General features: G+C 31.9%; 1 protein-coding gene across 1 annotated transcript in view; it reads left to right on the top strand.

The window, feature by feature from the left end:
- The window catches only part of LOC105197115 (WD repeat-containing protein 61), a 22576-nt gene continuing 8749 nt past the window's right edge, over positions 1–13827 (top strand). The window contains exons 1-5 of the mRNA XM_026140429.2: positions 1–178; positions 251–360; positions 1470–1636; positions 12101–12339; positions 12402–12495. Of these exons, the coding sequence (XP_025996214.1) occupies positions 176–178; positions 251–360; positions 1470–1636; positions 12101–12339; positions 12402–12495 (613 nt within the window). The 5' untranslated portion in view covers positions 1–175. The remainder of the gene's footprint in view (positions 179–250; positions 361–1469; positions 1637–12100; positions 12340–12401; positions 12496–13827) is intronic.

A 13827-nucleotide genomic window follows, 5' to 3' on the forward strand; every position in this document is an offset into this window, starting at 1 on the left:
CCTTTACGTTGTGCTTATGTTATGTTATGCATTTCATGTGCGAGGCTCTTTATGCGCTGAAGGTTAGGTTAGATTTGATAGCAGTGTATGTAGGTGAACAGTTAAAGTGGATAAATGATAAAAAGCACATGAAAACTTTATCCAGTTAATTAAATATTTATTTCTTGATAGTAAAATGGTAAGAATAAATCTAATAATCTTATTTATTAAAATTATCTAGCATTTTTCTTTTCCGTTTTTTTTTTGTCAGTACGCTTTGATTCACAAAACAGAAAATGCCCATGAAGATAGTATATGGACTTGTGGCTGGGGCTGTCCAAAGAAAAAGAAGGATCTTTCCCTAGATAATGACGATTCACGGTAATCAAAGTTTATTAGTCTTAACCATTTATACACATGTTTTTTGGGTAATTATTCAGTTTAGGTACTTTACGTCCGATTATTATGAAACTAGTCTCATTCGACGCGTTTTTACTCGAAACAAACGAATCTGGCAGAAAAAAGTGTCGCTCTGCCCCGCGAACCGAGATATCAAGCGTTAAAGTTGGCGATTGTGCAGGTTAGGATACATGTCATCTCGGCGTATTGTAATAAACTGAGCATGTGCTGTGATAGAAATGTGCACGAAATTTGAAATGTTAATCACTGTTACATCTACTACACTTGAATGTATTTGTCAGAACACTGTGTTGGATTAAAGAATTTATTATTTTTTGTGCAATGTAAATTTTTTAATTAAGGTATTAAAACAATTTATTTTATAAAATAAATTGTTTTAATGCCTTAGTTAAAAAATTTACATTGCACAAAAACTAATAAATTCTTTAATCTAATACAGTATTGACATTTTATTAAACATTTTTATAATATATTTAATAATTAACAGGGGGGAGTGGATAAAATATACATTGCATAATCAAGTATAGTAAACGTGGGAGTGATGTAATTATTAATAAAAAAACATTTCAAATTTCATACACATTTCTATCACAATGCATGCTCAGTTCGTTACAATACGCCGATGACATGTATCCTAACCTGCACAATCGCCAACTTTAACGCTTGATATCTCGGTTCGCGGGGCAGAGCGACACTTTTTATTACCAGATTCGTTCGTTTCGAGTGAAAACGCGTCGAATGAGACTAGTTTCCTAATAATCGGACGTGAAGTACCTAAACTGAATAATTACCGTTTTTTGATATTTTTATACATAATGGAGTTTACACTTGAGTTTATTTTTTATTATTTTTACATATAAAAAAATATATAATGACTTTTGTGTATATTGTACTATCTTCAAAAAGTATATAATTTTAGAAAAAATTGTATATAATTATATCTAATTACAATGGTTTTAATTAAAAAAAAAAAAAAATGTGCTCAGAATACAAATAACCCCATTGTGTGTGCAGGGGTTTAATTTAGAATTAGTACAGGATTGTAGTTCATATATTTTATTATTTGACAGGGATTCTATACCATTTAATGAAGAGATTGTGGAATATTTGGTAACAGCTTCTGTTGATGATTCTGTGAAAGTATGGGAGCTAAGGGATAATTCTTTGAAGTTGAAACACAAGTTAACTGGACATTCCTTGGGAGTTGTGTCCATAGCTATTAGTTCGGATGGATCAAGTAAAGAATTATATTGGATTAAAAGATATACCCATATAGCACACAAATATTGACTTAACATTTCAGAAATGACAATATAACAAATGTTATATTTCAAAACAAATATTGAAAAGACCTCTTTTATTTTTAGTATTTTTAATGGTTGTTGAATTAATATATATACATATACAGGGTGTTCATTAATAGTGGCACCCACTTTTTACCATAGGAGCATGATTTACTGACTGATATGTATTTCTAACATATTATTATATTATAGCGATTTTAGCTGGGGTGCATCAGTGTGCAACCTTACAGGCACACAAACTGGCTCCAACTATTTTCTCAGGTTCATTTTGTGTACACTCAATATGCACTTGTGAGGTGTATCAAGCCCAAATAAACATGCGGTATCATTGAGGGATTACATTATTTGACTAGCCAAACACAAAAGTTGCATCAACACCTGAAATGTGCAACCGGTATGCCCCAGCTGAAATCGCTATTAGAAATAACAAATGCGTGCTTCTATGGTAAAACGTGGGGACAACCATTAATGGTAATCCTGTATATATAACATTGTTGACACAATCTAATAAAATGTGTAAAATCACTTTTGAAATTATTGGTAGAAATCTAAATTTAAAAAGTAATATGTTGATTCTTATTTAAATTTAATCTGTTTTTCTGAAATGTACTGTATATAAAAAATATATGAATAAAATAAGTGTGCATGTGTCAGTGTATTGAAATAAGGATATCTACATCTGAAAATTACTTTACATATACTATATATATATATATATATATATATATATATATATATATAGTGTGTGTGTGTGTGTGTGTGCGTGTGCGTGCGTGTGCGCGTGTGTGTATTCATATATATATATATATATATATATATATATATATATATATACAGGGTGATTCAGAACGACCCATGTGTCCCTGTAAAGACGTGTTCTTGAATAAATTCTGAGACGATTTTTCCTGTACGAAAAATTTGTCCGACACTTACTTTTTGAATAATAAGAGGATAAAGTTAGCGAATCACGGGCCGTGTACACATGGTAGACAAAGGCGGCGCAACTCACCGTCCGACACAGATAAGCGCCCGCGTCGGACAGTGAGTTGCGCCGCCTTTGTCTACCATGTGTACACGGCCCGTGATTCGCTAACTTCATCCTCTTATTATTCAAAAAGTAAGTGTCGGACAAATTTTTCGTACAGGAAAAATCGTCTCAGAATTTATTCAAGAACACGTCTTTACAGGGACACATGGGTCGTTCTGAATCACCCTGTATATAGTGTGTGTGTGTGTGTGTGTGTGTGTGTGTGTGTGTGTGTGTGTGTGTGTGTGTGTGTGTGTGTGTGTGTGTGTGTGTGTGTGTGTGTGTGTGTGTGTGTGCGTGTGCGTATGCGTGTGCGTATATATATATACAGGGTGTCCGGGAATTAGGGAACTTACCGCTTTGACAACTTAAAGGGGATAAAAAGGGACAAAAAAGTCTTATACCATTTTGCGATGTTCGCTACAATTATCGAATTATAAAATAAAACGTATGAGCCAATGTGCGGTGACGCTGCGCCATCGCGCCTAGCTCGTAGGCAAGAGTCCCTTTTTATCTCCTTTAAGTTGTCAAAGCAGTAAGTTCCCTAGTTTCCGGACACCCTGTATATATATATATATATATATATATATATATATATGAATTGTGTGACACCATTGTAAATATAAATTTTAATCAGAAGTTATTTTTCATTAAGCACTTTCCGAGTTATAACGCTTAAAAGTTACAGTACACTGTAGCTTTTAAGCCTCAAAATTTGGAAAGTACTCAACGAAAATAAACTTTCTTGTAGGCTTTTGGAAAGATCTTGACACCAGCTATTAGATTCTGGAATCAAAAATAGGGTGTTTCATTTAAAAAAGTTAATGTGATTTTGATCTGACCTTGGCCATCCAAGGTCAAACTAATAATATTAGTAAATAGATTTTTTGAAACCCTATAACTTTTATCTGAAACACTTTTCCAAAACGCTTAGTTTTTAGGATATTTTGCTGTTTGTTAATTTTTCTTGCCCTATATACACAAATGCGCGCGCGCGCATACGCAGGGTGTCCCAAAAAGCTTGTATCCCATAAAAGTGGATTCTTTGGAACATTATGAGAAAAAAGTTCTAATACAAAAATGTCGAGGGTTTAATGATTTTCAAATTATTCGCGATTAAAGTTGACGAATCACAGCTGACATATCGCGCGTTTAGGCATGTGACATGATAAGATACCACAAGGGTATCTCTTGATATTGAAATTGTCATATAAATACGCAGTGACATTTATATTAAGAAATTATTCCTATAGGAAACATATTTGTACATTACATATGCATAATTAATGTTTTCAATAAAATATCAATTTAATAACAAGATGTTACAATAGCCATGGGTCAGCTATTCATTACAATGTTCATATGATAAGAACTTTTATGGTAATATATCGAAAATATAAAAGTTCCTTTAAAAAAAGTTCTTGTCATATGAACATGAATTTATTTTAACAGCTGACCAAACATCTATCGTAACATCTTGTTATTGAATTGATATTTTATTAAAAACATTAATTATGCATATGTAATGTACATATATGTTTTCTGTAAGAATAATTTCTTAATATACAGGGTGTTCGTTAATGGTTGTCCAGCCTTTTACCGTACGTAGATGCCGTACCGACTGAGCTTGCTAATTTGCTAAACGTTTCCTAGATGACAGCTGCTTCGGTTGAGCGCGCGAACGCGATCTCGCAGGACTGAGTGACACGTACAGGCCCCTGGTGAAAATTTTTCTCATATTTTTTTCGTATAATTTTTCCGAACATCTGTATAATTTTTTATGAAATGTAAAAAAAAATGTAAAAAAGTTAAAAGTATTTTTTTAAAACTGTGAGATGAGAAATCTCAGAATACTTCAGAATGTACGTGTATGAAAAGTTCTAACAATAAGAGATGTAGACTTTCTAAGTATTATTTCTACGTATTTCTGAAAAATGTTCCTATTCGTATAAAAATTATGAGAAAAACTGTAACCAGGAATGTTAAATTCTATAAACGAGAAATTTTATAAAAAATTATTAGAATAGTTTTTACCGGGGAAAGCTGTGCATACTTTGTTATATTACATTTGTTACTAAGATTACTATTTCTATTTATTAATCAAATTAATAAATAAAGTAGTAAATAGAAACGTAGAATACTGAATACATTTAATAATATATCCACACAATTTTTATCACAAATTTTTAATACTTGTAATCTTTTGAATTTAAATATTATCTTTGAAGTACTTTTAATTTAAAGAACTTCAGAAATAATTTTGTAATGTGATATCAAGTAATGAAAGCTAAATGGTAACGTGGACTTCCACACCACCTTTGAGGTTCCACGATTGGCGCGTTAGGTTTTTTGAAGTGGACCTTCGCCTAGAGCCATATTATACCACATTAAAGACCTATTTTTTTGGTACATAAAGCTTAAATAGATATTTTGAAGTCATATTGCGTAAGAACACACGTAGATGAAAAGTTACATCTACGTATGATCGTGCGTAATATGACAACAAATTATCATATTTTTAGAGCAAGTGCTCGAAGTGTCTCCCTTCCTCCTGCTCACAACGTAAAGCCCGACTCAAGATTGCTTGCTCAAGATGGAAGCGAGCCGATTTCAAAGCTTTATGTACCGTACTCAAACGAACTCCTAGATTCCGCGCTATGGTTCGTATACTGATGGTTGGATCATCAGTAACCATTTGTCGTATTTGCGCGGTATGTATGCGCTGTGGTCGCCCTGTACGGAGTATAAAAATAATGATAAAACAATAGAATATTTAAAATTGTATTATCAAAAAATTTTATAAATATGTACCTGCAGGCTTAATAGGTTTAAATTGACCGTATGTTCGCTGCCTCGACTCCAGCCTTGCAAACATATTTCGATATGGCTGTCGTCGCTACGGATATCTTTGTATACCTATATCTTTTTTTAAATAAAAGAAAGTCTTAACAACAGCTTTGTTATAGTCTTTCAACTTGAAACACAAATTTTGGGATATTCCCGGACTAGTTACGAATTACCTCGAGTTTGGAGCTATTTGTAATTGTAGAACTGACCGTAGCATGCTTATTGAAATTAAAATTATAAGAAAAGTAGTTAATATAGTTAGAACACACTTTGTATAACTAGATGTAATCACTGCATGAATGCATGATCATAGTAATCGTAAAATCAAATTATAATTAGTTGCTATGTAACGATGCATGTTTTATTTATAATTACGATCTTCTTAATTTTGTTAGTATCTCTCGTTGTAACAAGACGTTCTATAATTTACTTCTCACTAATAAAATAAAGTTATTACTACAAAATAATAGTAAATATATTTACGTAACTAACATTGGTTATGGGCCCAGAACACGGTTCAGTGCTTACATAAAAATTAGTGAAGTGAATTAGCTCTGAAGAACGGTATTACAAAGAAGATTTTGTTCCTGTTGAATGTCCTAAAATCCAAAGGAAGAGATTCTGAAGAGAGAAGATGGCAGAATCACATAGCCACGTTACAATTGGCAAGCTAAAAGGAAGAGAAAATTATTGTACATGGAAAATTGTTATGCAGAGCCTGCTGCATTTGGACGGTTTATGGAAAGCCATCCAGGGAACGGAGACCAACAAAGAGAAGATAACGAAGGCAAGAGCAAGAATAATTTTAAGCGTAAACGAGTTGATCTTTATGCACGTGTCAAAAACGACGACAGCGCAAGAAGCGTGGAAAAATCTTCAGTCGGTATTCGAAGACACAAGACTTACAAGAAAGCTGGGTCTACTTTGTAAGATCACTACAAAATTTGAAACCTGCGGAGGATCGATGGACAAATACGTCGGCGAGACGTATCTACGACATGTCTACAGCGCACCAATTGATTTCTATCGGTTTCGAGATTAATCAAGAATGGCTTGGAACGATATTACTAGCGGGTCTTCCCGATAAATATCAGCCAATGATAATGGCATTAGAAGCTTCTGGAATACAGATCACGGGAGATTCTATTAAGACTAAGTTACTGCAAGAGACAATCTGCCAGAAAAGTACTGCGGAAGGAGAAACAGCTTTTCATGCAAAGCGTCAATTTAAAAGTGGAAGCTCAAAATTCAAACCGAGAAAGTTCCTTTGTTGGAACTGCGGCAAACCCAGTCATTCGACGAATAATTGCAAAGAGAAGAAGAAAGAAGAGAAGCCGGAGCAACGAGAAAAGAAGAAGAGTGAAACCAGCACCAAAGCGGCGTTTCGGACGACAGCCTTTATAGCGGACAGCAATACGTACGAAAGTGGGACTTGGATCATCGATTCAGCAGCAACGGCGCACATATCTTAAAGAGGGAACTCTTCGAATCCTTTACTCCCCTGGCCAACGCAGAAGTAGCGGTAGCGGATGATACGCGGTTAGAGATAAAAGGAAAAGGTACCGTGAATCTTGCAATTAATTTAAACAGTCGAGTCAACGAAATCATAGTAAGTGATGTATTCTTTGTACCAGATTTGAAAGTTAACTTGCTATCCGTGCGTAAAATAACAGAGAAAAACCTAATTGTAAAGTTTAATAAAGATTTTTGTGAAATATCTGATAGTTACAATAATAATCTAATAGCGATTGCAAAAATAAAGAATAACCTGTATGAATTGACACATCAAAAAGAACTCGCGTGTAAGAGTAAGATTGTTAGTGCTCTTAAATGGCATAAGAGGCTAGGACATTTGAATCGTCATAGTATGAAAGTTTTGCGAGATCAACACGCGCGCGGATTAGATTTTAAAAATCTGGGAGAGGAACCATGCGAAATATACGTTAAAGGAAAACAAACGCGACGACCTTTTATTAAAAATGACATTAGAGGAAAGAAAGCATCAAAACTCTTAGAGTTAATTCATACTGATATTTGCGGACCAATGGAAATAAACTCAATCGGAGGAGCTAAATATTTTATCTTATTTATAGATGATTATTCTAGACATTTAAGCATTTATTTTCTAAAAAATAAATCAGAAGCACTAGAAACATTTAAGAAATATAAGATTTATGTTGAGAAAAAGACAGGCGAAAACATTTTAGCTCTTTGTTCAGACAACGGACGGAAATTTGTTAATGAAGCATTTAAAGCATATCTTGAAAAAGAAGGTATCCAACATCAACTCACCATTCCATACACACCGAAATAAAATGGATTAGTCGAAAGATACAACAGATCAGTAGTCGAAAAAAGACGCTGCCTACTCATTGATTCAAAACTACCAAAGCAATTTTGGGCTGAAGCATCGTCAACAGCAGTATATTTATTAAACCGTCAAAAGGTTTAGGAAATCGAACACCATACGAGATGTGGACAGGGAGAAAACCCGATTTATCCCATCTGAAGACATTTGGATGAAAGGCATTGGCTCATATTCCAAAGGAGATGAGACTAAAATTGGACGAGAAAGCGAAATCTTGTATTTTTCTGGGATATCTAGAGCACACTCAAGGCTACCGTTTATGGGACAAAGAAAAAAGTTTTTAAAGGAAGAGATGTAATCTTTTTCGAAGATGATAAAAATAGAGAAGAAAAACTAGAAAATCAAAAAACTAAACGGAAATCCGACAATCAAGAAAAGGAAATAGTTTTTCAAGAAAAAGAAAAGATTTCATCAAGAAACAATCAAACAATTTTATCTTTGAAAAATTTTATCGAGGACCAAGATTCAGTGAAGGTACAACCGATCGAAAATGAAGAACGAAATGATAACATAGACAACAGCGAAGAAAACGATGATAGAATTAATGAAGAAACAATCAATGATCAAACAAATGAAAATGAGAATAGAAATATAGAGGATAGGAATGAAGAAGCAAATAGAGAAGAGCAAGAAAGTTTAGAAATCCGAAGAAGTGAACGAATTAAGAAACCGAAGAGTTGGTTAGATTTCATTATTTTTAATGTATCAACTGTCGTTTCAAACGAACAAGTAACTGTTCAAGAAGCTCTGGAAAATAAAAATTGGAACGCAGCAATGAAAAAAGAATACGAGGCTTTAATACGGAACGAAATCTGGAAACTTAGCATTGCCCCAAAAGATAAGAAAATTTTTAAAACGAAATAGACTTTCAAGATAAAACGCGATTCAGAAGGAAATGTAGAACGATATAGAGCAAAACTTGTCGTAAAAGGATATGAGCAAATAGAAGGAATTGATTATAATGAAGTGTACTGTTCCGTAATAAGATTCACAACACTGAGATGCTTATTTGCGTTAACGGCTAAATACGACTATGAGATTGAACACTTTGACGTTACAGCCTTTCTAAACGGAGAATTAGAAGAAGAAATCTATATAGAACAACCGGACGGTTTCATTGTAAAAGGATAAAAAAAAGGTATGCAAGTCAAAGAAAGCATTATACGGGCTGAAACAAGGAGCGAATGTCTGGAACAAGAAACTTGATAAAGCACTTAAACAATTAGCCTTCAAATGTTCACAGGTGGACCAAAGCCTGTATATTAAAAGAGACAACGATAATGTAATTTATTTAGCAGTTTACGTGGATGATTTGTTATTATTTACTAATAATAATAAAATAAAGAAAGAAGTTATACAGAAATTAGAACAGAGATTTAAGATGAGAAACCTAAGAGCAGTTTTAAGAGTCTTGGGGATAAATGTTTCTAGAAACAGAGAAAAAAGAAAAACTATCTAGAAGAAAAAGATTACATCAAGAAAATCTTACATCGCTTTAACATGGAAGATTGTAATCCGTCGAAAACACCACTTGATATTAACTAAGAGTTAACAAAAGAAATGTCACCCAAGAACAATTCTGAAAGAAATGAGATGAAGAAAATTCCTTACAGGGAAGCCATAGGCAGTTTAATATACCTTTACCAAGCTACACGATCTGATTTAGGTAGTACAATTACCTCTTTAGGATCCTATGTCGAAGATCCAGGAATTGTACACTGGAATGCACTAAAACGTACCCTACAATATCTAAAGGATAATTTGAGATTAGAATTTGATGGATTTAACTTGTCCAAGTTATGTAGCTATTGCGACGCGAATTGGGCAAGCGATCAACTAACAACTACGTTGTCTTATTGGGAAAAAATGCAATTTTTTGGTCTTCCAAAAAGCAGCAATCAGTTTCCTTGTCAACAACCGAATCAGAGTATATCGCGATAGCAGTAGCAATTCAAGAATTAATATGGTTAAGAAGGTTAATGAACGAAATTAATAATGAATATGTAAGCGGAAAAATTAAACTTTTCATACAACCAAAGTGCAATAAAGCTATTACACACGAACAATTTTCATGCGAGAACAAAACACATAGACACGAAATATAAGTTTTTAAAAGAATTAATTGTAAATAAAATTATAGACCTAGATTGTATACCGCCCGAAAGCATGATAGCAGACGCACTCACTAAAGCGGTAACAAGAAACAAAATAAATTATTGCAATGAAGGTATGGATTTGAAAGATAGTAGCGCGTGCGTGCGTGCGTGCGTGCGTGCGTGCGTGCATGCGTGCGTGCGTGCGTATACAAAAATATCTTTACTTAATCTTTAATTCTCATTTCTGTTTTCTCTTTAATTCTTTGAGATTAGATGTTATATATTTTATTAAAACTTTTTTAAATTAAGTACATCTACTTCGGTTAAAACAGAAAAATGTTTCAATAGAAATATACAGATAGTATCACTAGAATTTTATTTAAAAAGGAATTAAAGATATCGCTACCTGGGTTTTATTTAAGAAATAAAGATACTATTACTTGCATTTTATTCGTTGAAAGTAGTACAGCAGTTATTTCAAACAGCAATATATTCTTTTTATAATTGACGCAATTTAAAGATTTCATACATTTTTTGGAAAAAATATATTTAGGTTGGATTAAATTTAAGATATTTATTTTTAAGTAAATACAGCAGTTATTTCAAAGAGCAATATAATCTCTTTATAATTGGCGCAGTTTAAAAATTTTATACATAAAAAAAAATACATTTAGGTTGAATTAATTAAGCGCACACACATACATTGGCGCCTTTTTTTACCTTTTCTTAAAAAGGTAATTTTGTACTGATATCACGCGTTTTGTAGTGTTAAGCACTATATACGTCTTACGTGGGTTAATTAAAAAGATTCATTACGAGATTCAATACGAGAAAAGGGATAAGAACAATATAAAATCATACTTGGCAAAACATTGAATAGTCTTGAAACATTATAAGTCATCATTACACTTTTGACTGGAACAACTTGTATGTAAAAACTTTTGATTCTGAACATAATTTTCACAAAAAGCTCATTTTTTAAATAATCTACTTTTAAAAAAATAAATTTAAATTGAAATAAGGACACTGAACTGCTTGACGAGGCTTATTTTGATACACCTACCTATCCTATTTGCTAATAACAATTTCTAAATAGTGTAACCGAAATATCTCATTATTTATTTTCTTTTTATTTTTATTGATTTTATCTTAACAACTCGCTCTCAATTCTTGACAAGATTCTGTATGAATCAGAAGCTACAGACGTTTGTCATATAATTAATTATTAATTAATTATTAATTAATTCAATTTCTACTTTAAAATAATATAAGTTAGGACTGCTTTTTATTGTTAATTTATATTAGGTATTCTCAAATTCTTATCATTTAATTTTCTAAAATTTAATTATAAAATGAGTTATAGAAATTGTGAAGTGGATTTTTTCGAAAAGAGGAAATCTAATTGCAATTCCATCAAATACTATGACAAACTTACTATAATAATGCTTAAATTTGTGTTTTATTCATCTTAACCATTTTTTGACACTTGATTAGTCTTTTTGCGATTTTTTATCATTACGTTTTCAACCATCTTGTTATAATTTTTCTAATTTTGTGGTCAATAGTTTGATATCTATTCGCAATTTCAGATTTTTTTTGTGTTGCGAGAATGTTGAATTATTGATGGATATTTCTTTAATTTTTTTTTCTCTTAATGCTAAAAAAAATTCAGTAGAGTTGAAACATGTTTTTACTTATTTAAGTGAGATTGAAGTTAATATTTTTTCAACAACTTGATTTGGTTGTTATTTGGTCTAATTTTTTTCAGTTTTTGAAAGATAATTCGTTCACTGTTTCAACATTAACAATCAATGAAGAAACTCAATGCAGATTCAATATTGAAAATAAACATTCATACTTTAATGGCTCCTGCACACAGAATGCGGCAACGCGACAACGCAATAGCCAATCTTATTTTTAGACATATAAATTCTGCTGGGTATTTACAATGTTGAAGTTATAATATTTAACACACACACATTGCTGTCTCAATAACTTTTTTTAATGCTATATGAGATATTAATTGGTTTAGATTAATTTTTTATAATGAAATTTGTAGAATGTGCCTCCAGCTCACTCGACTCGAGTCTGAAATTGTGGGACTTGCACTCTGGTGATAAGCTATTAAATATTGAGGTTGGCCCGGTAGACATTTGGACTTTAGTCTTTTCTCCCGATGATAAATTCATCGTATCTGGTAGCCAGGCTGGTAAAATACATTTATATGGAACTGACAATGGTAAACAGGAACAGACGTTAGATACGAGAGGTGGGAAATTTACATTAAGTGTTGCTTATGTAAGTAGATCTTATAAAAATCTATAGTGTATGTAACTTGTGTATAAGAGATTGCATTCCAGAGCCCTGATGGTAAATATATTGCAAGCGGCGCAATAGATGGTATTATCAATATCTTTGACGTTGCCTATGGAAAAGTTTTGCGTACATTAGAAGGTAGAAAATAAAAATACTATAGAGATGTGTGAACTATTCGAATACGAATCGAATCAGATAATATTTGATTCAATTTGGATTTTAATCTCTATGATTTGAATCCAAACTATTCGAAAAATTTGAACTTAAAAGGTTCGAATATGAATCACATATATTGACAATCTTCTTGAATTTTATTTAAAATGATTATTACATAATATTGAATAAGAAATAATATCTTTTATATATTTTGATATAATTGAAACTTTTTTTGTCAAATGGACCACTGACTGTTCTAAAATTATATCCGACATGGAAAAACCGCCTTACTACACACAAATGTAGTTACAGGTATAAACTATCAAAAGCCGTGTAAACATTTGAAAAATTCAAAATGGCGAGTGTAATGTTAGTTGACATGAAACGGAAAAATGTGGCAATAAAAGAATAAACGATTTCAGTACTCGTTGGATTTACTTTAAAGTTGGTTTTAAGTTTCTGTTGAAATTACAAATATGTTAAATTTTAGAAATTTAAAATGGCGGACCAGCATGGTGGACATAAAAGTACAAAGTACAGGAATTAAAAAGTTCTCTACATTTTACAGGGTTTGGACTGTCAATCCAACATGTATAAAGTCTGCATTACTTTTCTTTTTTGTTTTTTAATCTTTTTGTTTTTTAATTTTTTATTAAAATTTTTTTGTTTTTTTCTGTTTTTAATTTTTTATTTGCTTTATTTTTATTCATATTTGTATGTGGTTATGAATACTAAAGTAATTAAAAATTTTTTACGCAATTTTGGTAAGTTCTTCATGAGTATATTTTTATTAGCTAGTCTCCGTTTGGGAGGATTGTAAAAGCGTGTCTACTTGAAATTTTGGAGACAGGTTTTACATCTGTGAACCGTTTTTTTTAAATGCAATTTTTTTATGTATTGGTTCATTGTAAAATAATATCTCAATATGAATGAAATGTTATTTAGCACAGTTAGAAAGTGTAATTGCGTTAGTTAGAATATGAATAAAAATAAAGCAAGTAGATTAGAAATAAAAAACAAAAAATTAAAAAAAAACAAATGAAGTAAACAAAAAATAAAAAGAAGTAAATGAGAAAGAAGCCATCCTGCAGGTGAAGTCTATGCGAGAACGGACAAGTTTTTGTTCAAACAGTTTGGTTTTTCTCTGTGAATATAATATAAATAGATAATCTCAACTCTGTAAAGTGCAAAGTTTTTCAATTCCTCTACTTTGTACTTTTATGTCTGTCATGTTTGTTTCACTATTTTAATTTTTTAAAATTTAATACATTTATAATCCTAACACGCATACGCACTCGCACACATACACGCACA

This window comes from Solenopsis invicta, chromosome 3 (genome assembly GCF_016802725.1).
Source record: "Solenopsis invicta isolate M01_SB chromosome 3, UNIL_Sinv_3.0, whole genome shotgun sequence".
Classification (NCBI taxonomy): Eukaryota; Metazoa; Arthropoda; class Insecta; order Hymenoptera; family Formicidae; genus Solenopsis; species Solenopsis invicta.